Raw genomic sequence first — 25,117 nt, forward strand, 5'->3', positions numbered from 1 at the left:
CCCCCCACACACACACACGAGAAGCTCAGGAGCCCAGTCACGTAAGTTTATTCAGTATAGCTCTGTCTATGGCAACAGTTACACCAGGGTAAACAGCACAGATCACAGATAGATGACGTGTATGCAAGTGACAGTCAGGGGTGGGGGTACATCCTTAAGTGTCCATTATTTATCCAGTAAATCCTTTAATACAGTTTGATAAAACAATACAGTTTCAATTCACTGAGTTTGTGTTAGCACCGGATCAGTTTGTTCGTATCCAACTTTAACCCTCGCTGCCTCGCTCTACATTAAATCAGTAACTTCACAAACAAATGCTGGTTCTCCACCGGCACTGAGCAACAACTAAAGTGCAACAGAAATCTCCAAGCAACTGCTCTTCAACATAACCCCTTGATTTTAGACCAGTAATTTTACTTGAAGCAACAGTAGGATATCTTAGTAATGTACTTTACAGACATAGCATAGGACAGTGCTGTGTTCATTACACCAGGTGACACTCTCCTAAAACTGGTGGCATAGAATGCCAGAGTAATAGTGAACTGGTGAAATGGCAAACAGCTGGAAGACCATTTCTACAGGATATCTGCTTGTCTGGAAGAGGGGCACAAGGACTGGTCTCCCATAACACCTGCTCCCACTGAAAGAGGACGTGGTTGGTTTGTTGTTAAACTGGCGGCTGTGGGGTCAAAGTGCTTTGATACACAGCGATATCTGATTCGTACCACAGCTGGGCTGAAACCACTTCAGTTCATTAAAGGTATTACATATTCTCTTTCATCACAGGTTGAATCCAGCCGCCACATACCAAAATGTTTTTAGGTATACTACCTTCCGGTTCTTCAGCTAAATAAAGCCACAGATCTTCTTACAATGGGCCAGAAATTCTAACTTCATACTTGAGAAAACAATCACTATTACAAGTCTTGATGTAATTATGAAACAGTTTAGCTTGTGGTTTGTTAATGTATATGTTTTGGGATAATGGTTTAGTAGCAGGAAAAGAAACGTGCAGTAACTGCCTGCTCTTAAGTTTCGTTCTGTTGTGTTTTATGAGCAAGTCCCCTCGATATTAGTACAGACCAGCAGTGTGACCAAAGCAGTTTCTGAGTAGGAGCTCTATCAGCTCTGTTGCTGCATATGAGGAAGAGGGTAAGTAAAAGGCTTCTATGGAAATTAACAGTTCATTTCAGGTTTCAGGGGAAAATATTTGGGTGAGAAAGCATGAACTCAAAAAAAAAAAAGCATTACTGAGAGCTGTTAAACTGAACCAGAAGTAAAGTCAAAATAATGTCTAATTCATACATGGAAACTGTGAACATCACAGGAAGTGATGTTCACAGGTGACTTAGTATAATGAGACAGAACCTGGGGATTTAGTTTCGTTGACCTGCCTCTTCAGCCCGGAGGACTATGAGTTTCTAAGCTACAGCAGAGAGCACGACTTCAGGGGACAGGCTCTATTCTGAGGTCACCTGGAGGTCATAGAGGACCTCCAGCACAGTGGCCAGTGACCACGCCTGGGTCTCACAGCTGAATGAGCAGTACTGGCCATTCTCATTGGTCAGTTCTGGCAGGCCCTTCCATGGAGACCTGAAACAGAAGAGGACTGGTTGAGACTTGTGACAGAAAGCAAAAACAATATACAAAGCAATACGAGGCAGGGAGGAGGAGGTCCTACCTCTCCAGGTGGGTGTAATGTCGGGACAGAACATTTTTGACCAGGGTCATTGTTTTGGCATAGGCCTCCTCTCCCAGCTTCTTAGCAAAGTAGAGTTTAGCACGCAGGAAGTAGCCTACTGGCCACAGCCACTCCTACACACACACACACACACAGTTAGTTACAGTTTGACTATGTGTTAGATAATGCAAAGTGAAGAAAGAGCTGCAGAAACAGAAGCCATGACATCATGACTACCCCTCCCCATCTAATCTGCAATCTGACGATTTCTTTCCAAATTATCATTTACATTGGTCACTGTCTCCTGGAAACTGTCTGTGCAGGTGCACACAAAGAGTGGAAGAATCCACCTCTCAAATGGCTCAGCAAGTGAACTTTGGACAGGAGACTTCATGACGTGTCCTGCAGGATCATTAAACCACATGACACTAGGGCTCCATAGCAGCCAAGACTGCTCCGACTCACCGGGCCTTGGTGGTAGTTGAAACCTTTAGCCAGGTTGTAGTTGTCGTTGTCCAGTGAGTTGTCATAGACCCCACAGTACACCATGTCACTAGGACAACACAATGACAATCATAAATACAACAGTTAGAAGCAGAGGGACACGGCTTCTTATGTGGTTACTTCCACTGCTACAACTACTACCTTGTCATAAGAATGCAAGTGAAGTTGTCAAGTTTATTTAGCTAGCACATTTTGAAACATGCTGTAGACCTATTTGATTTACAGACAGGTGAAGTTATTAGATAACACAATCAAATAAAAACAGGAAAGTAGAACAAGACATAAATATGAAGAGGTATTACTCTGGGTCAAGAGTTTTCATTCCCAGTGGTCCCAGTAGTTTTTTCTCAGCCACCTCCAAAGCCTGCCAGGCTCTCTTTACTGTGAACAGCTCTGGAGCCTTTAAAAACAGAGATAATGTCGACCAGCTCAGCAGCCTCATCACTGAGTAGACTAAAGATCCAGTCAAATAAGGGAAACTACTTATTTACAGTAGAACCTAACTTCTATTCATACCATATTAAAGATCAAACCAAAATGGAAACTTTCGACCTACCACCACCATGGCAATAGTGAAGTTGGGTCTCAGCTGATAGTCACACCAGGGGCTGGAGGCTCCATAGCTGTCTTTATAGACTCCCTTTTTGTGCACCAGATCAGGGTGCTTCTCATTGGGGTCCTCTGGGTCCCCAGACACCCAGAAACCTGCTTCAAATGACTGTTGGAGCTGCTGGTTCCACTGGGAGTAGGAGATAAACTGCTTTTTACCTGGAACACAGTGGAAACATTTTCTTATGGACAGCTGCTATAAATCAGAGTGAATGCAGAAGACCTACTTTTCCTCTAAAAATGCTAGTAATCTCAAAGTTTGTTATTTTGTGTGCATGTGTACCATCTCTGTGAACTTTAGCTCCATCATAAGGGAACAGTCCTTTGGCATGGAGGTCCACAACCCAGCGAACAGCTGACTTACTGAGACCAACTATCTCCACTGCCGCTCCATCTCTGGACAGTCAGTCATACAGAAAACAAAATCAGGCTGCAGCCAACTGTTATTTTCATGATTGATGAACCCAATTAGCTTTCATTTATTTCATTTATTTGAAGAGTAAAGAAAGCTGAATGTCATGTATAAAATATCAGAAAAACACTGAAAAATGTGTCCCAGACAAATCTGACTGCTTCAACAAATAATGGAAAACTCAATGTTATCCACTGACAATGATGTAAAACAGAAAGGTCTTACGTTTAGGAACCTGTTTTCCTATATGCACAACTCATGTCAGAACGAAATTAAATCCATTAAATCTAAATCTGACAACATGACTGCTTCTGTTTGGCTTCCCTAAAACCTGCAAGGAAACTGTTAGTGACAGCTGTTAAAAAGGGCGAGAGGTAATGTGTGTGTGTGTGTGTGTGTGTATTACCCAGGAGTTGCGGGCATGCCTTTGTTCCTTGCTCTCTCACTCTCTCCCATTTTGTCCATCCATGTGCCGCAGTTAAAGCGGTTCCCTCCAGTGACAAAGCCTGTTGCTGGGTCCACCTTAGCAACCACACTGAACCCTGAAGAAGAGGGAACGATTTCAGAACTACTAGTGCTGCTATTAAGGGTCGGTGTGGGAAGCTGTAGGTGAGGACATTTCACACCTACAGAGATTTCTGAAACAAGACACTCGTGCTGCCGTATCAGTAAAAGCATTATTTTCTTACATCGGGAGACCTCTGTGGATTTTTCTATTACACAGTACTGAAGATGTACAGTGAGTCTGTCTCTCTCTCTCACACACACACGCAGTGTTTTCATTTCTTGTGGGGACTTTACATTGACTTACATTCATTTCCTGTAGATGTATCCTAACCTTAACCATAACCACTACTTTCCCAACACCTAACACCTAAACCATGTTGCCATCCTAAAATTCAGTGAAAATCCAGAAGCCCCATAAGGATGGCCGAGTCCCCAGAGTGCGAGTGTGTTAACAGGTTTCGGTCCTCACACACACACACCCTGTCTTACCTTCATCTCTCATGTTCATGTCTATCTTGGGCCCAGCATTTCTCTCTCTGAAGGAAATCCCCTCGAGGTGTCGTTGCAGAGCCTCCTGGATCACATCATACAGAGGCTGCTCCTACAAACACACGCAAGCAAAGAAGAATATACTGATCATCTGAATACACGTTTGAGCACCCCTGAATGAAACTAGTGTTTAAAAGCCCTATGTGTGAAATCTGAAAATGTTGGCAGCTGCTGGCGGTAGTGTCAAAAAAGACACCACGGCAGAGACCAGAGCACATCACTAACCTGCATGTGTGTACAGCGTTGTGCAAGGTCACACTTAACAAGTCCAAAGTTCAGTTCACACATTAAAATGACCTACAGTAGTTCATGTTCACAGTTTTTAATTCGGAACCAAGGTTCGTGTTCACAGTTTTTAATTCGGAACCAAGTTCACAGCCCCAAAAACTGAACTAATTCACATTCATTTCTTCCACTTTTATTTCTAGACAAGCTGCTCTGAGCAGGAGAAAACATTTGTTAATAGGATCCATCCCCAGCCCCCAGTCACTGGTATACTTTTACATTCAAAAGTTCAGTGGTGGAAAGGAACTAAGTTACTTAGTATGTTTACTTCAGTGTGTGAGGTGTGTGTGCCGTGTTTTATAGCACCGGAGATTCTGATCATGGATTGTCGTTCCAGGATCATTAAACCACATGACACTAGGGCTCCATAACCAGGGGTTTGTTTGGCGCCAAACAATTTTCAACAATTGCTGTTAAATCAGTGGTTAAAAGATCATCCACTGCTGTTAAATCAGTGGTTAAAAGATCATACCAAAGAAAAGAAGGACACTGGCAGGTTCTGCCATTTTGTAGTAAAAGTCACATGCACATATTTGACTGTAACGTCCAAAGTTATATCAGACAAATCAGAGTAAACTTATCCAGTTTTCTCTCATGGGGAAACGAGTCAGGCTCAACAACATGTAAACACACCAGTCACCCGTCCACAGCTGCTGCTGGGCCAGGTATCATATACGGCATCATGACTGACAGCTACCAACACTTAGCTGTAGCATGCAGCCTGCCACATGTTAACAGCAGCAGCCATAACCACGGCCACACGGTCAGGCCTGTCCTACTGTAAACCAGATGATTTTCACTCCTCTCCTTCTGTGCAACAACATCCATGTTACTAAATTCAAGGCGGATCATTGTCTCTATGACACACCTGATGTTCCTTTGTTGTCAGACTCTGGTCATTCTGCATGTATGCTATCATCCATGTATGCTATTTTAAAATTCACTAGGTCAGAAAAGTAAGTCGGCATACCCTGAACTGAAACCAGCTTACCGGTGGTTCACTGTCTCCTCTGAGCGTTTTAGTCAAACACTGGGAGCCCGTTGGCTTGTAGTCCACTCCAGCTTAAAGTTCAATAGGTGGTGTGACTTACATAGCTGTCACGGGAAATGTGATCACTTTGACACTGACGTTAGAGAAAGAAAATACTACTTCAAGTTTGACTGGACGACTTCCTTCTTCAGTTCACAAAATAATTGCAACATTAGATATCAAGTGAACAAAGTCTCTGTCGCTCTCATTCACCACCCTGCATGGTAATGACGCTCACGTTCCAGACTAGATCAAAGCTCACTGAAAAATGAGCGTGTTCAACGGACAGTGCTCTTTTTGTGTGTTCATGCACAACACTGTGCATGTGAAGATGTGCTTGCATGTACATACCACCTCTCCGGGTTTGCAGGGTTCACAGTCATCAGTAGGGTACATGCGTGTAACTGGGCAGCGGAGGATTTCATGTCCTTGGGGAACTTGGGCAGTGTAGTCCTGAACAAAAGCACAGAGCAAATGCAGAACCAATAATACAGAGAAGTGTAATGTGACTTTAAAAACATAACTCTATATTTATTTTAATAATTATATCTATAAAACTTGTTAATGAAGAAACCGGAAAGCACAAACACCATGATGTACAGTATGTGAAACCAACTGCTGAAAAAAGTGAATGAATTTTATACCATGAAAAAACTGTATATGAAATGTACCTTATAAGTCTAATATAACGGAGACAAAGGTACCCTGAATACAACTTTGTGTCGCTCATCAACAGTCCGTTAACATGTCAAACCCAACCCTAACAACATCCTGTGGGTACAGCAAGCTCCTGCCCTCACCAGACAGTCTACTCAAGGAAGAAACCAGAAAGCACAAACACCATGATGTACAGTATGTGAAACCAACTGCTGAAAAAAGTGAATGAATTTTATACCATGAAAAAACTGTATATGAAATGTACCTTATAAGTCTAATATAACAGAGACAAAGGTACCCTGAATACAACTTTGTGTCGCTCATCAACAGTCCGTTAACATGTCAAACCCAACCCTAACAACATCCTGTGGGTACAGCAAGCTCCTGCCCTCACCAGACAGTCTACTCAAGGGCCCTTATGGAGCTCACATTCTTTAAATGTGGCCATTTTACCACTTGAACACAATTAAAAAAAACTATCAAAATTAGGCAAATGCTACTGGAGAACACATTTAGCAATAAAAACCCCTTAAGAGAAAAATTTAGGATGTGTTTGCTCTGTGATATTTGTTTGGTGACCAACAACTAAAAACTGACCAAGTGATAACAAGCTTTCATTCACCGGACACAGTGAGTGTATGGAGGCTTCAGTGGAAGATACTGTTCATTTGTTCTGCCTCAGGGATGCAAGAAGCTGTACTATCGGTGGGGTTTCTGTGGCAGACTTTAGTGGAATGCATCCTTTTTGGTGCATCATGTAATTATTTCAACTCTGTGGCAAAGGGGGACTAAGGTCTAAGGTTTCTTCCTCTCACACCCATTTTATAGTGTGTGTGTCTGCCCACCTGGATGCACTGCAGCCACCACCACACAGCATCACGGCAGTTGTATCTGGCACAGCGGCCCTCACCCAGCAGGTTGGGGATTAAACCGTGACGCAATGTCCCGGCAAAGGCCAGGATGATGTTACTATGGAGACCATGAGAAGAAGCTGTTAATTTTAGAGTTTGGTTACTTAACACTTTGGACAAAATTTAAAAGACCACCCGAAAGTGTGATTTTTAATGAAAGTCACAATTACCAAAATACTCGGGGTGTTATCAGAATACACATACCGAGCCTCAGTGTGTCTCCCAGTGAGCAGCATCAGTCCTCTGAGAGCGATAAAAGTGTCTCTGCCCCAGCAACGGAAAATCCCAGAGGAGAAATGAGGAAGCCCTGAAAAAAAATCACATTCCGTCAGTTAAAACAGCATCTTTCTACGCTAAATATTTAATTTCATCTTTATCACAGCGAGCTCTTCATTTAATTGAAACATTCATTAAAACAGTTCCAGATTTTTCAGTTTAAAGTTCAGTTTTTTTACTTAGTCGTATTTTTAACCACACAAACCACATTAAGTGTCTGCTGCTGGGCTACCTGCAGCCAATGACACACAGCGCTGCTCCTTCAGGCCTGTGACTGGACTGATGCGGTAGGGAACATCCTCTAATTTCATGGAGAGAGGAGGAAGGGCGGGGAAGCGTCCAACTCCACACATCTGAACTGAGCCCAGCGCCAGGTGACGAACAAAGGTGGAGCCATTCTGGACGAAACTGTTTGGGCAAAGATATAAAAAGTTGGCAGCGTCAAATGTGCTTGTCCATAATTTCATGCAATTAGATGTAAGGAGAACACAATTCCCATCACCGAGCCTACCTCGACATGAGTCTGTAAGTCGCATCCAGTGCTGTGGTGTAAACTGAGACGAGGATGGCGTCAAAGTAACAGGGAATGAGGTACCGTGGGATGTGTTTCAGGTAGTTAAACATGGCTGCCAACCACTGACCCACCTGCAGACACACATTAACTCGAATATTGTTTCTGGAAAGACACATGCTGTCACCTTTTTAAAGTCATATTTTTTACATTTAGCACCACATAGAAACTGTCAGTCCTTACTGTACTGGGCAAAACATTAAATTATCTGCACTGCTCGAGACTATGGCTAAATTTCTTGTGACGGTGATGATCTTTAAGGCCAGAGACACACCAAGCTAGCGTGAAAGAACTAGCAGCAACGAGAGCTGACCTCGTCGCCTTCATGACGCGTCGCCTCAGTCTAGGCCAGCCAAGCTGAAAAAGTGACCCCTGAACACAGCGCACAATGCCAGTTGTGCAGGACACACAGGGAGGATGAGTCCTGATGGATGGTGGCCGACGGCTTGGTGTGTCTCAGCCCTAAGGCTGTGAAATCCTCACCTGTGCCAGTGGTCCCTCTTTGTGTGTCAGTCTGTTAGACACAAAGTCTATCATCCAGTCTCCTTGTCTCAGGTTAGCACACACAGGATGGCCCAAGTCATTGTTAGGACGGATATCAGCTAACACTGACATCAGACCTGCACCAAGACAACAACAAGTACATTTACACACCTGAAAGTGAGAAACACTGCAATCACTCAGTGTGAAAACGAACCAGGCCAAGACTGTATACTGTGATTTATATTCCGCATGTTAAAATCTTCATTTCTCAGCTGGTATTTGTGCATTATTATAAGGTACCTTGTGTGTGTGTGTTCGCAGAAAGCTAAAATCATTACAGGCATTTAATGTTTCCTATCTGACCACGACAAAACCACGCAGGGCATTTTAATGTTCTGGTTATAGCACATGCTCATTCTTGGTAGCAATTACAGTTCTGGTATTCTACCTTGTAGTCCAGCATATTTGAGGCTCTCCCATCCTGGGATATTGTAACAACCTCCACCATCTTCTCGCTCTTCTGAGTCACAGCGAAACAGCAGGATATTCAGGTCTGCTAATGTCAGCTTGGACATCAGCCTGTGAAACACACACAACTTATGGATAACATTTCACATGTGCAGCTTAACCAAAAGAAATACTGTGGCATTACTCCACACTGTCTGACAGTATGACGTACTGTACGTTCTGCATGCACAGTGCATGCACCCGAGAACACAGGTTGGATACACTGTGCATATACATACATTTCATGTGTAGCCAGTAATTCCCTCATCGTGTACTATTTGTCAGACATTTGGATGTAGTTTCCCTTCTCCAAGGTGTTCCTGTTCTCTGTGAGACGTTTGTACAACAAGCGCATACAATGTGCAAGTGAACGCACCCAGTGTAGATATGAGAACGAGTCTCGCTCGAGGTGCATGTTACGCGTTTAGTCGGTGCAACTACATGCACGGTGTAGATTGTCATGCCTCTAAATCTGATCTGCTTACATTACCCACAATGCAAATCAGTACAATCAGAGATGCCTCTGCATTATGTAGCTGCTAACCTCAGGCAGAGCAGCTACAGAGATCTGGTAAGCATGCTTCTTTACAACTTCACACCCTCAGATTTCTTTCATATTCAAACTTGTGTCGAAGGCCAGTGTGGACACAAGTGAGGCAGTTTACCAGCCTTCACACAGCTCCCTCTAGAAACACTAAAGGCTTTGTGCAGCTTCTTGCCACATGTGCAGTAGTACTTCCCGAGACATGTAAATAGAATCTGATGTGTGAAATTGGGGGACTTCCATTATATCCACACAACAAACAGAGTCGGGTTTCTTAAAGCAGGGGAGAAAGTGAGCCTCCTCTCAGAGGAGATCATGAAAACAGGTCACTGTTGGTGTAGCCTACTGTACGTCCCACTCAGCTTTAAAAATGGCTTTCAACAATAAATATAAACATCTTTTAAGCAAACACTTTGACGCAATTCTACTCTCAAGGACTATTACACATTGATTTCTTTAAAAAGAAAAAAATCTCTGTGGGCTACTCTTAAAATTATTTACCAGTTAACCCTCCACAGTCCGTCACAAAGTGAAACACTAGCCTTATTAAAACAGCCTGTGGTAAGGCCTATTTGTGCAGTTCTACTTAAGTCAGTGCATGAACACGTCAAACTCAGTTGACCAAATCATCACTGCGCACCATGCACAGCACTGCTTTTCATGTCACTGTCTCCATATTGTGCCCATTCAATATACCTGCCTTAGCTGTGTGTACACACAACATGATGTCTCGGTCGACTTGGCATTCACAGTGCTAATGTCTCAGTTACTTTCCTCTGTGACTGCAGTTCCACTAGCTTCCTATCAACAAACCCCCGTGCCTTGATTCTAATATGACACCAGAGTTTACATGGCCTCGTTCTTTCATTAGCGAGCACCACTTTGCAAATAACACACAGTGGAGCAACATCAGGGCCAGTCCATGAAAATCCAAACTTTAATCACCGTCATACCTCCTCCATTTTCTGCTCACCTCAGTCTCCTCTGTTGCTGTAGGCTCTACACATTGATCCATTGTGCCCCACACATAGCCGAGCTGAAGTTTGACATTTACAGTTAGTTTTCCTGTTTTATTTTTGCCTCATGCTGAACCTTCCCTAAAGTCCTCTGCCGCCCCCCAGGGGAGGCACGCCTCACAGAGCAGAGCATTAATGAAACGTATACTGTACATGTGTACTCACTGTGCCAGTGGCTTCAGCAGTATTTCTGGTGGGTTTTCATCTGGAGCGCTGCCTCTCCTGTACTTTGGGCTGAACTGGGACAGAAAATGTCTCAGGACCCCGACTAACTTCTGGGCCTTGGGGTCCAAACTAACCCTGTGAGGAGGAAAGGATGTGACAGGAAACTGTTATGATGAAGAACTAATAATAATCACCTTTATTGGCCAAGTATGTTACACACAAGGAATTTGTTTCCAGTACAGAACCGATGGCAGCCATCTGCAGCGCCAACTCACACCGATGGCTCTAACCATCAGGGGCAATTTGGGGGTTCAGTGTCTTGCCCAAGGACACTTCGACACGTGGACTGTAGGCACCATGATTTGAACCTTCAACCTTCCGGTTGGGAGGCGACCGCTCTACCCACTGAACCACAGTCGCCCTACTAAGAATGTATGCTAATCCTAATGCTAATAAATTAGCTTGTGATAAGCAGTGGATGAAACAATGATACAAATTACACTGACTTCTTTTTTATATTGCAGCTTGGTGCTGGCCTGTGTGCGCATGTTTTACCTGAAGGCAATGACGCTGCCAGGTGTCAACTTCTGAAAGGTGATTTCTTGCACAAACTCCGATCGACCTTTAGATGTCACTCCAGCTTGTTTCACCACTGTACTCTCCTGTAACTATATATTTATATTCTAATTACTTGATTAATATGTTTATTTTTTTCAATGATACACAGGATTATAATGACCCTAAAAACGATGGCAGTGATATTTACTGGTATATGCTCTTTTATTTCCACAGTATATTCTGGCATGCCGTTGATGTAGTTGTCATCCTTCTTATAACCCCCAGCATTCCTTTCCACTGTCCTTGCCTCCAGTACCACTTCCTCTATCTTCCCTGGAGAGAGAAGACAAAGGAAGACAGACAAATATTCTCAGCACTGGGGCAACCTTGTTGGGAAACCTGGTTAAGTCTTGCAAGTGTAGAAGTGTAAAAAAACATGAATCCTACAAAGATAATATTACTAAAAAATATGTTTGATTTCTAACATAAATGTGATAATGTTATTGTCATACCAGGTATGAACATGGGAGGGACGTTTGCGTTGTACTTGTGGGTTTTGGGGTTCCAGAAGGCTGTCCTGCACACTGCCACCACAGACTGGTGGGTGTTGGGACAGTGACGAGTAATTGCCACAATATCTGCATCAACCTGGTCGACATACACCTGTAGTACAGAAACACAATTAGTATGCAACAAAAACTTTATAATCAATCACAGTGCCTTCTGCTTTATATTAAAACCCATAAACAAAAAGTGGAATTGCCTGAAACCACTTTTACTTGTGAACATACAGCACACTGTGGCTCTATACCTGTATGAATCCTTGTGCAGCCAGTTCCTGGTGCAGCTTGTTGAGTGCCAGCTTCCCAGCTATGATGCCAGTTTGAAATCCAACCTCACCAGGGGAGGTGGGGAGTGCCTCCGGGTTCCACTTGGGGTATAAACGCTCCTCCTTCACCACAGAGATCTATAGACACACCCACACACGCCAATCACTGTCAAGATTTTCAGGCAATCAACTAATTCTACTCTATGTATTTTTGTGGGATTGGCTCCAGCTCCCTGCAACACTCAAGGATACGTGATATCTAATGATGGGATTGATTGGAAAAATAATATACAGCTCATACACAGTAGTTCTGTGTGTATAGCATACACCATATTTTGGTACTACTTTATCATATTTTACTTATAAAAATAGCTACAAAGGAAGAGTGCACAGAACCCGTTGTGGCCCAGCTCTCCCACAGTTAGTGCTGGGGAATCACTGCTTTTGGAGTTCAGTTCAAATTAATTTAGCTTTAGAAAATAACTAGTTTTAAATCTTCAGCGAGCAGAAGACCACAGACCACAAACAAGTCTGAAAATAACAGTCTGAGACAAATCATCTGAACCTTTGCACAGACCAAATGGTGATTTTGTACATTTGCAATAAACTATCCAATACTGGGAATTTTATCTTTGAAAGAGCGACAATAAAGCATAATTATACTGTTGAGCCAAAATTACATCAGATGGAAATAACAGCTTGTGTGTGTGTGTTTGTGAGTAACCTGGTGTGGCACTAATTCATCATATCCTCTGGTGGAGCCAGTAGCACAGCAGGCCATGGAGACAATAGCAGAGCTGGGCAGAGAGTCCAGCGCTGACCTCAGCTACAAAGACAGGGTCCAACACAAAAGTGTTATGTCTCTAACACCTTGTCACATTTCTTTTTGATCATAGAGAAAGGAGCAACAGATTGAAGACTATTATTAATTAAGAGTTTTGTACATTTAAAACATTGAGAATTTAAACGAGCTTGGGAAAAACCACAATAATCACACTAAGGGAAACACATCTACTGCCATTTTTTGTTTTACAAATGGCCAAATAATATAATTCATAATTATGAGGTAATGCATATGAAAACATCTAGTTATCAGCATCATGAGTTACTCAACACCATCCTAACCCGACTGAAGACCCACCTGTATGGGACACTCGTTGTCATGGGTTACATCGAGGAACATGGCATGGGCAATGGAGGGCATCAGCGGACGCAGACTGGGCTGAACAAAGGCTCCCACTGGCTCACCGTCATACCTCCTCCATTTTCTGCTCACCTCAGTCTCCTCTGTTGCTGTAGGCTCTACACATTGATCCATTGTGCCCCACACATAGCCGAGCTGAAGTTTGACATTTACAGTTAGTTTTCCTGTTTTATTTTTGCCTCATGCTGAACCTTCCCTAAAGTCCTCTGCCGCCCCCCAGGGGAGGCACGCCTCACAGAGCAGAGCATTAATGAAACGTATACTGTACATGTGTACTCACTGTGCCAGTGGCTTCAGCAGTATTTCTGGTGGGTTTTCATCTGGAGCGCTGCCTCTCCTGTACTTTGGGCTGAACTGGGACAGAAAATGTCTCAGGACCCCGACTAACTTCTGGGCCTTGGGGTCCAAACTAACCCTGTGAGGAGGAAAGGATGTGACAGGAAACTGTTATGATGAAGAACTAATAATAATCACCTTTATTGGCCAAGTATTTTACACACAAGGAATTTGTTTCCAGTACAGAACCGATGGCAGCCATCTGCAGCGCCAACTCACACCGATGGCTCTAACCATCAGGGGCAATTTGGGGGTTCAGTGTCTTGCCCAAGGACACTTTGACACGTGGACTGCAGGCACCATGATTTGAACCTTCAACCTTCTGGTTGGGAGGCGACCGCTCTACCCACTGAACCACAGTCGCCCTACTAAGAATGTATGCTAATCCTAATGCTAATAAATTAGCTTGTGATAAGCAGTGGATGAAACAATGATACAAATTACACTGACTTCTTTTTTATATTGCAGCTTGGTGCTGGCCTGTGTGCGCATGTTTTACCTGAAGGCAATGACGCTGCCAGGTGTCAACTTCTGAAAGGTGATTTCTTGCACAAACTCCGATCGACCTTTAGATGTCACTCCAGCTTGTTTCACCACTGTACTCTCCTGTAACTATATATTTATATTCTAATTACTTGATTAATATGTTTATTTTTTTCAATGATACACAGGATTATAATGACCCTAAAAACGATGGCAGTGATATTTACTGGTATATGCTCTTTTATTTCCACAGTATATTCTGGCATGCCGTTGATGTAGTTGTCATCCTTCTTATAACCCCCAGCATTCCTTTCCACTGTCCTTGCCTCCAGTACCACTTCCTCTATCTTCCCTGGAGAGAGAAGACAAAGGAAGACAGACAAATATTCTCAGCACTGGGGCAACCTTGTTGGGAAACCTGGTTAAGTCTTGCAAGTGTAGAAGTGTAAAAAAACATGAATCCTACAAAGATAATATTACTAAAAAATATGTTTGATTTCTAACATAAATGTGATAATGTTATTGTCATACCAGGTATGAACATGGGAGGGACGTTTGCGTTGTACTTGTGGGTTTTGGGGTTCCAGAAGGCTGTCCTGCACACTGCCACCACAGACTGGTGGGTGTTGGGACAGTGACGAGTAATTGCCACAATATCTGCATCAACCTGGTCGACATACACCTGACAGGAGAGATGCGCAGAGATAAACTTGGACAAGCTAGGAAATGTAGTACAGAAACACAATTAGTATGCAACAAAAACTTTATAATCAATCACAGTGCCTTCTGCTTTATATTAAAACCCATAAACAAAAAGTGGAATTGCCTGAAACCACTTTTACTTGTGAACATACAGCACACTGTGGCTCTATACCTGTATGAATCCTTGTGCAGCCAGTTCCTGGTGCAGCTTGTTGAGTGCCAGCTTCCCAGCTATGATGCCAGTTTGAAATCCAACCTCACCAGGGGAGGTGGGGAGTGCCTCCGGGTTCCACTTGGGGTATAAACGCTCCTCCTTCACCACAGAGATCTATAGACACACCCACACACGCCAATCACTGTCAAGATTTTCAGGCAATCAACTAATTCTACTCTATGTATTTTTGTGGGATTGGCTCCAGCTCCCTGCAACACTCAAGGATACGTGATATCTAATGATGGGATTGATTGGAAAAATAATATACAGCTCATACACAGTAGTTCTGTGTGTATAGCATACACCATATTTTGGTACTACTTTATCATATTTTACTTATAAAAATAGCTACAAAGGAAGAGTGCACAGAACCCGTTGTGGCCCAGCTCTCCCACAGTTAGTGCTGGGGAATCACTGCTTTTGGAGTTCAGTTCAAATTAATTTAGCTTTAGAAAATAACTAGTTTTAAATCTTCAGCAGCAGAAGACCACAGACCACAAACAAGTCTGAAAATAACAGTCTGAGACAAATCATCTGAACCTTTGCACAGACCAAATGGTGATTTTGTACATTTGCAATAAACTATCCAATACTGGGAATTTTATCTTTGAAAGAGCTACAATAAAGCATAATTATACTGTTGAGCCAAAATTACATCAGATGGAAATAACAGCTTGTGTGTGTGTGTTTGTGAGTAACCTGGTGTGGCACTAATTCATCATATCCTCTGGTGGAGCCAGTAGCACAGCAGGCCATGGAGACAATAGCAGAGCTGGGCAGAGAGTCCAGCGCTGACCTCAGCTACAAAGACAGGGTCCAACACAAAAGTGTTATGTCTCTAACACCTTGTCACATTTCTTTTTGATCATAGAGAAAGGAGCAACAGATTGAAGACTATTATTAATTAAGAGTTTTGTACATTTAAAACATTGAGAATTTAAACGAGCTTGGGAAAAACCACAATAATCACACTAAGGGAAACACATCTACTGCCATTTTTTGTTTTACAAATGGCCAAATAATATAATTCATAATTATGAGGTAATGCATATGAAAACATCTAGTTATCAGCATCATGAGTTACTCAACACCATCCTAACCCGACTGAAGACCCACCTGTATGGGACACTCGTTGTCATGGGTTACATCGAGGAACATGGCATGGGCAATGGAGGGCATCAGCGGACGCAGACTGGGCTGAACAAAGGCTCCCACTGGCTCACCACCATAACGATAGACCAGTCGGCCCTCTTCGTGGCTGTCACCAGCTGACATGGCCTCTGTGGATGGGTGGGGGGTAAGGAAATGTTGATGAGACGGGGAGGACAGTTATCACATCAGAACTCACACCACTGCAGCAGGTGAGTTGAGCTTGGAGCAGTTCCGGACACATTCCAACCAGCTTTATCACACTTGCCTTTGAGAGCTTGTAGACGAAACAAGCCGACTGTTAGTAGATGCATTTAAGCTGCCAGTTAAACTTTCAACACATTTTTTATACCAACTGATCTGTGTCCATAGCACAGAGTATCAAAGCTGTCTGTTCAGTAAGTACTGACTGCTGACGGTCAATATGATTTGCAATCCGATTTTGGCATCTTATATAATATTTTTTGATGCAGTTTTAGAAACATTTATTGAGGCAAAGACGACATTTATCATTTGAGAATTTTGGCTACTTTTGTCAGAATAGAAAACGGGTTTTGTATCAGTGTGGAAACACAGGTATTGTATTGGCGCTAGTATTGTAAACTATAACCAGAGTTAAAATTACTGTTGAGTGCAAAAGTTTGTATCCCCTTACTTTGAAATGGCAAAAACAAACAAGGGGCGGGCAAGAGGCGAGATACACCCTGGACAGATCATCAGTCTATCGCAGGGCTCCCTACTCAAATCAAACCACAGATTTTCATTGATATTGTTGCTGAAAGAGGTGCTAGGAAACTTGCTCGAAGGTTACATAAGAACCCAAAACACACTGCAGGGGATCTGACAAAGTCCTTAGAGGCAACTGGAATTAGAGTCCACATCTCCACAGTCAAGCATAACCTGCACAAGTCTGGATTGTCTGGGAGAAAAGCACACAGGCAGCCATTGATCACTTACATAAGGCAACATGCTTGGAGTTTACTAAGGAGCAAGATTATGTGGTCTGATGAGACCAAAGTTTAATTATTTGCACAGGAATGTGTGGCAAGAAAAATACTGCCTATGAGGAGAGGAGCACCATTCCCACAGTCACTGAAAACCTGTGGATGGAACAAGTGTGCCATGAAGAATGGGCTAAAATTACACCAGATACAGGATTCAAACACTGCTCAGAGGGAACCCAAAGAGGTTGGAGGAGGTTAGGGAGGACATACAAAGTATTAGAGAACATTTCATAAAGGAGATTCAAACTTTAGCACTGATGTGATTTTTATTGTTTTACTATAACTTTCTTTTTATCCACTCCCTGAATATTTTTGTCACTTCTGTTGATGAAGGAACAGCTGTACCAGCTGAATGTGCGTTGAATATTATTTTGCCGAGAAAAGCTCTGTTTTACTCTTTTTGCCATTTCAAAGTAAGGAGATGCAAACCTTTGCACCCAACTGTATTATTATTCTCCACTTCAGTGATGGTACCAGAGATATACATTCAAGAAACCTGGCACGAGATACATATTTATATTTACCACCAAAACCTCTGGACTGTCTCCTCACTTTGATGTCTGACCGCACTGATACTCGACTTCACCAACATACAGTATGAACTGTGCTCACAGGTACAACTGGTCTGGAATATACTCGCTGTTTGGTTTTATGAATATGAAAATCACATGGCCTTCACAGACACCAATCTTTTGAAAGACTGCTGTTCATTTCTCCCCGAGTTCCACACACTGACAAGGAGCAACCAAGCTGCACTGGAGGCTTCTGGTGCATTGACACTTTACTAACACACTGCATGTTGATTTGTCACTCTATGTACACTAACTAATATACACAAGCAACATAAACACCTACCATAATATCCCCAAATGTCCATTTTATCAGTGTTAATGAACAGCTTCTATATGCATCTGTTTGTAGTGTGTGTGCATTTCAAAAGCATCCAGTACTGTACCTCGTATCAGTGATGAGATCCCTAGTTTGGTAACGAAGATATTATCCAGCTCCTCACTGCCAGTGAACAGTTCAGCCACCACATACAGGTTAGGACGCACTGTTCTGGCCGCGTCCAGCATAAACTGGTCAACCACAGCAGGGCAGCACACCGAAACCGAGCAGTCAGTGTAAGGAGGGAGGGAGAGGTTGGGTAGAAGGCAAGCAAAACAAAAGATTGGAAAAAGGGGAGGAAGAGCAGGAGGAGAGATGATATGAAGGGGATGCACACGGTTAATGGTAAAAGGCCTCAAAGTAACCACACCATGCAGTCCGAGAACAGAGCATGGGAATAAAGACAGGTAGAGAGAGTAGGTTTGGGTTAAAAGGGGGCAGGATGTGGAACAATGCAGCCAAGAGAGAAGGAAAAGACAAAAACACAAAGTTAGTTCATGCAATGACATATGTACCTCGTATAAGGCTGCTAATTCCAAGCCGGTTAACAAACACATTGTCAATGAGTTCGCTGCCTGTAAACAGTTCAGCTATCACATACAGATTGGGTCTGACCGCTCTGGCTGCATCTAGCATGGCCTAGACAAGACAATGTAGCAGCGTTACAGACAGGGAAAAAAGATATAAAGAGTGATGTTAACAGGGTTACACTTATATACAGTACAGTACCTCTATATGCTGATATACTACCTTAATACATACAGGAAGCCTGGCTTGACATTCGCTGACATAAAGCCAGTCTGCAATGACATTTTCTCCTCCTACTATTTACATTGTTACACTTCTCCTTACAATAACCATGTTTCAAGTATTCAGTGGTGCAGGACTGCATTCTACTGCAATGTGTTTCACATTAGTATTTTCGAGCCTTATCCTGGTTTTGATTGTACTCTGGACATGGCGTTTACAAGGAAGAGGATAAACCTGTTTTTTTGTTTCATTGTATATGTGCTTGTAACTGTACCCAGGTTTCTGATCCTGTAGGCAGCATGCCTTGAAACATCTCAGCCACTCATTTCTGTACAGTCTTAACCAACTTAAAGGTTTCAGATGTACCCTGTTCTGTTACTGTCACGCTGTTTACTGATTTCCATCTACTCCAGCCAACATATCAAGGTATGTGATGGATAGGATGTTTACATGTGCAACCCATAGTCAGGATTTTAAGTATGTGATTGAGCAAAATTATGCCTTTCAACACAACAAGACCAGATGGAACTACAGCCTCAAAAATGAGCACCAAGCTGAATCAACAATCTTTCTGCCAACAACTATTACTAATAAGTTTAACAAGGTAGTATTTATAACAAGAGTGCTGTACTGGATTGCATTACAATGTACAGGGATTTCATTTTACTGACCAATCACCATATTAATAATATAATCTATGACAATACCTCAGCTACATGTAACGGTGTAGAGTGGCAGTTATCCAGTCTGACTCCATGGAAATATTTGGCTGTGATTTCAGTGTATTTCTGCATATGGGCCCACAGGTATGGACAGTCTTCAGGTCCACTACCATAGCGGAGTTTGACACTGTCACCCCAGCAGATGAGCTCCCGGCGCAGGTACACATTAGAGCCTACAGGGAGCAAAAATACACATCCAAAACTGATGCAATAACTTACAAATTCAATTCTCAGATAGGTTAGACACGCAAGCTGTTTCATATTCTACTCATAAAGGAATGAGTAATTTGGTTGATGTTATATGTTTAAGCATTATTTAATATAGAAAATGAGGTTCCCTTTCCTAAATTGTTTTTTTATGCCTGTATATGTTTATTCCTCTATCTGCATTGTTTTTGTACCGGGCTGTTTTCTCTCTTTACCTGGCTCAGCAAAGTTGCGCAGTGGATCGTCACCCATCACCCAACCGTTGTGAGCCAGGAAGTGACACATCTTGTCTGGCTGGTCCAGCAGCTGCAACTCCTGCTGCAGAGTCATGTCCTGATATGGGAAGGTGAAATACCTGAGATACACAGAAGCAAAAACTGAGATCAACCAATGGTCCTTCCCACGTCAACCTCCACATTCGGAATGACTGTGAACCTCATACCCCTTTTATCTGGAAATTAGTCAGCATTGCCTTTTGGAATTAGTGTTTTTGCATTAATCAAACTGGTGCTTAGATTTCACAAGAGTAGGGGTGGATGAAAAGAGGCTTTCTGAACCACTGAATCAATATGAAGTGTTGAAAATGGTTTAGTATGTAACAGTCATAAATGGTGACATCTGCTGGTGAAGTCCTTGATACTGTAATTGTGTGGATGAAAATCTGAAACCACAAAGAAACAGTTAATCTGGATACAACTCATCTTAACACTTGTAGTTTTCTTCACCAAAGCCCGCATTAAGAAAACGGATCACGTTTGAACTGACACTACAGCTCTGTTTTTGAATACTGTGGCTTGAAACTAATTACTTTTCTCATTGTTAATGTCACTTGACACACTTGACTTGGTGTACACTAGGGCTGCATGATAAATCGTTTTGTGAGCATGATTTGGATCCCTGTGCAATCTCACATCTCATGTGACAATAATTCTGCCATCTTTGCAATAGCAGTGAGATACCCTGCATCAAAACATTCCTGCCATTTGTTAACACAAGGCTACTGTGAATGCTTTTACCCAACATGCAGCTCATATTTATAGTAAATCTGACCTAAATAGTATGAGGTGTCTTTATCTGGTCTTTGCAGACCTCCACTTCTCTTCCTTCTTGCATCTATCTATGCCATTATTTTTTCCTTTCTTTCACCTGATAACCAGAGGGTTCTTCTCGGTAACAGGACCCAGTTTGGGACCGTGGTCAGCCAGACGCTCGTACACTACGTTTCCCACTACGCAGTTGACAGCCTGGAGGGGAAAAGAATGAGAATATGATATTAAATGATGACCCTCAATTTTATGGAGGACCATTTTACCCAAATTTCAAAAGAAAATTAAAAATGAACATTTTGGAAAATACTTGGGGCATTTTTCAAATGGAAAGAAATAATCCTCCATACAATGTGAAAGTTATACTAAGGTCGTGTCTAGCTTGCGCAGCACATAACATCTCACATGCACCTCGCAGGAGGCTTGTGTTCAGGTATATAGAGGGTGTGTTCATTTGCACACAGGGAGTACTTAGTGCACAAAAACATAGAGAGGAGCCTACAGAAACACTTTGGAAAAGGGAAAACTACAGTCCAAAACTCTAAAAAAATAATAGACAATGAGGGAGTTATTGGCTACACTTGCATGTGTCTGTATTGCCCATGGTAACACCCAGCAAATAAAAAGCTGAACACACTTTAAAAAGAACTGCATGTTCAGTAGGATTGATGTAACAGATAACAGATCATGTTGAACTGTTTTTGCTTGATGTATTTCTCTGTTTTGGTGGAGTTCTGGTCATTGTCATTGCTTTCTGTGTCTTGGTGGATTCTGTGGAACGTTTTACACAAAAAATAGACCAGAAGCATAAGAACAGACTTTAGGTTGCAGCTATCCACATAAAGCGCGAGTGATAAGCCTGCCAACACGCAGGCAGTGCAGACAGCTGGACTGATTAGTATAGTAGTGTACTGGATCAGTTGCTGTCACTGCCAAAAACAGAATGTCATCTGCTTTGTGGTGTTGACATGAAAAGTGGCTGCACATATTAATCATTTAAAAAAACAAAATGAAAATGAATGAAAATTAAATGCTATTAAATATGTCATCAGTAAAAAAATGAAAATTTAATTGATGGGTAATAAATTATGAGGTGATTTTTTTTATAACCCTGTCTGTCATTTTGATGGACAATGAGAAAGTCCAGCGTGACCTCTGCGATACACTGTTAGAACGTTTGGAATATAAAAAGGTGAGAGCTGTGTCACTTCTATTTAATGTAGACCTTGATGAGTCTGACTTGGATAACGGGACCTCGACTCTGATTATTCTTTGGTGACTTGGACTCGAGACTCGAGTTGGACTCTAACAGAACACTGATAGGTGCCAGAAGCAGTAACCCCGCTAGATGCCACATTACACATAACCATACCTGCTCCTGATGATGCTGTATGATGCGGTACTGTTCTTCATTCATCTCAACTAGCTTCTGTCTCAGCAAATCACAGCACTCCTCGATGTGCTGTGGGGAGAAGCTATAGAAAAAGAGGTAAGGTGAAACAACGGATGGCATAGTGTCACATTTTATAAGAAGAAGAGGATGATGGAGTTAACTGAGTTAAATGTGAAACAAAGCTGAATGGATTTATCAGAAAGGAATCTTCAGTCTAAAATAATAAAGAAAGTGCTGTAGGCATTGTACCAAACATATGCTAGCCTCAATTTCAATTTTTATGAACTGAATTAAAAACAGAAAATATCTAGAAAACTTATCAGATATCTTTAGTGTTATGCATTGTTAGATTAACCTTTCAGCAGCTCAGAAAAAGAGACTTTTAATTCACTATACATGATGAAACAACCCCAACAAGCATTAAAATGGTGACTTCATACAAAAAAGGTTTAAACAATAACAGTAACAGCCTGTGGGTTTTGAGTCAAGACCTGTGAGGTACAAATGTCGCCAGAACAGAGTCCATGTCCACTGTGTTCCCATAACGATGGTATTGAGGGTCCTGGATTATTCGGAGACCCTGCTTTCCTCCAGTCTTACTATGATCTGGCTTGGTGCCTAAAAACAGATGGATGCAAATTATTTAGCCCTCTAGTGACTTTCTGACTGATGAGTGCAACCAGAGTGATCTGATCACTGAACAGATTAACATTAGAAAGCAGCTGATTTCCATTTAATCACTGTATTAAATATCTGCAGACACAATGATGACAAATAATACAGAAGTTTATCTGTCATCAGAATTTCTCAGTCATCCATCTGTTGCACTGCCGATGTGCTGATAGCTTGTTGGTTTACTGTTTACTTGCCCCTTGCATGGGGATATGTACATGCACATTGAGAGCCGAAGTACCAGAATCAAATTCCTCGTGTGTCCGACACACCTGGCCAATAAAGCTGATTCCAATTCTGGAAGCATTATAATGTATGCACTGATTTCTACTAATACTAATCTTCACTCATCTATGTACACACCATCTTGAAGTAGGATTCTGAACTGCTCCACAGCATTCTCCACTTTGACCTGGTAGAACTCCCACAGCTTGATTTGAGGAAACACATCCTGCGACAGCACACTACGGATGGCCTGATAAACACAAATTGACATACAGAAAGAGAGAAAGAAACAAACACAAAGTAAATAAACAGTCAATTACTCAGTCATTTTATCCTACTGTTTTACAGTAAGTTCTACTAAAAGCATTCAGTATTTCTAACATGGTCAATACCAAAAGAGTTGAACTGGACTGATACAGCTTCTCTGTTATTTGCCATGACTTTGAGGATATGCTGCAGACACATACATACACCTGCTCACACTTTATGAGTCTATAAGTGATGTTACTATTAACATATATTAACTCTGCTGAGGGTGGAGGTAATGTTTTTGTCAGTGTTTGTCTGTTCACAGCATAGCTCAAAATGAAATTAATGGATTTGAATGAAATTTTTTGGAGAGGTAGGGTACAGCCCGTGGAACAATTGATTAGATTTTGGTGTTAGATCATCTGGATCCAGGAAATTTTTTAAAGATTTTCACCATTGTGAGTGTTGGAAAGGTTGTTGACTGTATGTGAGCCTCCTTGTGGCCAAAGTGCATGGCTGTGCTGCTGAGCACTCCAAGCACATATGGAGACAAATCCCTGGGTTAGTGACAGCTGCCCATTCATTGGAAACCGAATGCTGTCACTCAGTATTCCCTGCTGTGTGAGACAAGGACTGAAGGAGCCCACCAAGGTGACAGCCCACAGCTGGGGAAAGCCATGATGACAGAGATTTTGAGCCAAGCTCAAAGCAGTTGTAATTTTCATTCGTAAGAACGTTATTAAGTTTTGACATTTTTTCAGGCAACAGAGTAACCACTTATATTGACTGCTGTCAGTCTATCCAGATATTTAGAAATTTGCTCCAATGTTTCCAGGCCAAGCTAGCAGGCAGCTACATCTCATTCAGAGCAGAGTAGTCGGGGAGAACATCAGTGTTCCAGCTGCACATTACGAGTACTGCATCCTCCCATCCTTGGGAGTTTGGGTTCAAGTTCTCACTACTACAATCACCTACTGCGATTATATACAAGCTGTGCATGAGAAAATGGAATAAAGCACATTTGTAGTAGAGCAAATACAGTATGTCTCATATGTGCAGCTCAATCAATCCAGCAAAAGTCAGCTACTTTGTCTCTGTATCTATGAATGTCCCATAATAAGTGTGGCAGAAGGCACTCCAGAAAATGTAGGGTTACATGCAGCCAAAATGGTGTTACCTGTGTTATGTCAGTCTGCATGGGACATTTGTTTAATCTCTTCTTTGCATTTACTAATCGTTCAAGTTGTTTTTCTTGAACAACTTTCAAAACTAATAGTGATATCAGTGTCCTTCCAAATGCCAGCAGTAGGTTTTCCATCCATCCATCCATCCATTTTCTTCCGCTTATCCAGAGCCGGGTCGCGGGGGCAGCAGTCTAAGCAAAGATGCCCAGACTTCCCTCTCTCCAGACACTTCCTCTTGCCCTTTCGGTCATGACCCAAAGTTCATGACCATAGGTGAGAGTTGGAACGTAGATTGACCAGTAAATCAAGAGCTTCGCCTTACGGCTCAGCTCCTTCTTCACCACGACGGATCGGTACATCAACCGCATTACTGCAGAAGCTGCACCGATCCGCCTGTCAATCTCCCGTTCCATCCTTCCCTCACTTGTGAACAAGACCCCAAGATACTTGAACTCCTCCACTTGAGGCAGGAACTCTCCACCAACCTGAAGGGAACAAGCCACCCTTTACCGACTGAGAACCATGGCCTCGGATTTGGAGGTGCTGATTCCCACCCCAGCCGCTTCACACTCGGCTGCAAACCGCCCCAGTGCAT

The 25,117-nt window shown here is 42.4% G+C and overlaps 1 protein-coding gene across 1 annotated transcript in view; it reads right to left on the reverse strand.

The window, feature by feature from the left end:
• Positions 1–34: 34 nt before the first annotated feature.
• Positions 35–25,117, reverse strand: part of agla (amylo-alpha-1, 6-glucosidase, 4-alpha-glucanotransferase a) — a 41,775-nt gene continuing 16,692 nt past the window's right edge. The window contains 29 exon segments of the mRNA XM_020588395.1: positions 35–1,593; positions 1,682–1,815; positions 2,147–2,234; positions 2,488–2,585; positions 2,742–2,953; positions 3,078–3,190; positions 3,613–3,748; positions 4,203–4,314; positions 5,929–6,030; positions 7,080–7,203; positions 7,350–7,452; positions 7,654–7,829; positions 7,933–8,066; positions 8,476–8,612; positions 8,924–9,054; positions 13,579–13,713; positions 14,134–14,246; positions 14,345–14,469; positions 14,649–14,799; positions 14,992–15,147; positions 15,733–15,834; positions 16,150–16,313; positions 18,142–18,265; positions 19,532–19,719; positions 19,969–20,108; positions 20,900–20,997; positions 22,172–22,274; positions 22,684–22,810; positions 23,228–23,339. Coding sequence (XP_020444051.1) covers positions 1,461–1,593; positions 1,682–1,815; positions 2,147–2,234; positions 2,488–2,585; positions 2,742–2,953; positions 3,078–3,190; positions 3,613–3,748; positions 4,203–4,314; positions 5,929–6,030; positions 7,080–7,203; positions 7,350–7,452; positions 7,654–7,829; positions 7,933–8,066; positions 8,476–8,612; positions 8,924–9,054; positions 13,579–13,713; positions 14,134–14,246; positions 14,345–14,469; positions 14,649–14,799; positions 14,992–15,147; positions 15,733–15,834; positions 16,150–16,313; positions 18,142–18,265; positions 19,532–19,719; positions 19,969–20,108; positions 20,900–20,997; positions 22,172–22,274; positions 22,684–22,810; positions 23,228–23,339 — 3,771 coding nt within the window. The 3' untranslated portion in view covers positions 35–1,460.

The sequence above is a fragment of the Monopterus albus genome, unplaced genomic scaffold (assembly GCF_001952655.1).
Source record: "Monopterus albus unplaced genomic scaffold, M_albus_1.0 scaffold536.1, whole genome shotgun sequence".
Classification (NCBI taxonomy): Eukaryota; Metazoa; Chordata; class Actinopteri; order Synbranchiformes; family Synbranchidae; genus Monopterus; species Monopterus albus.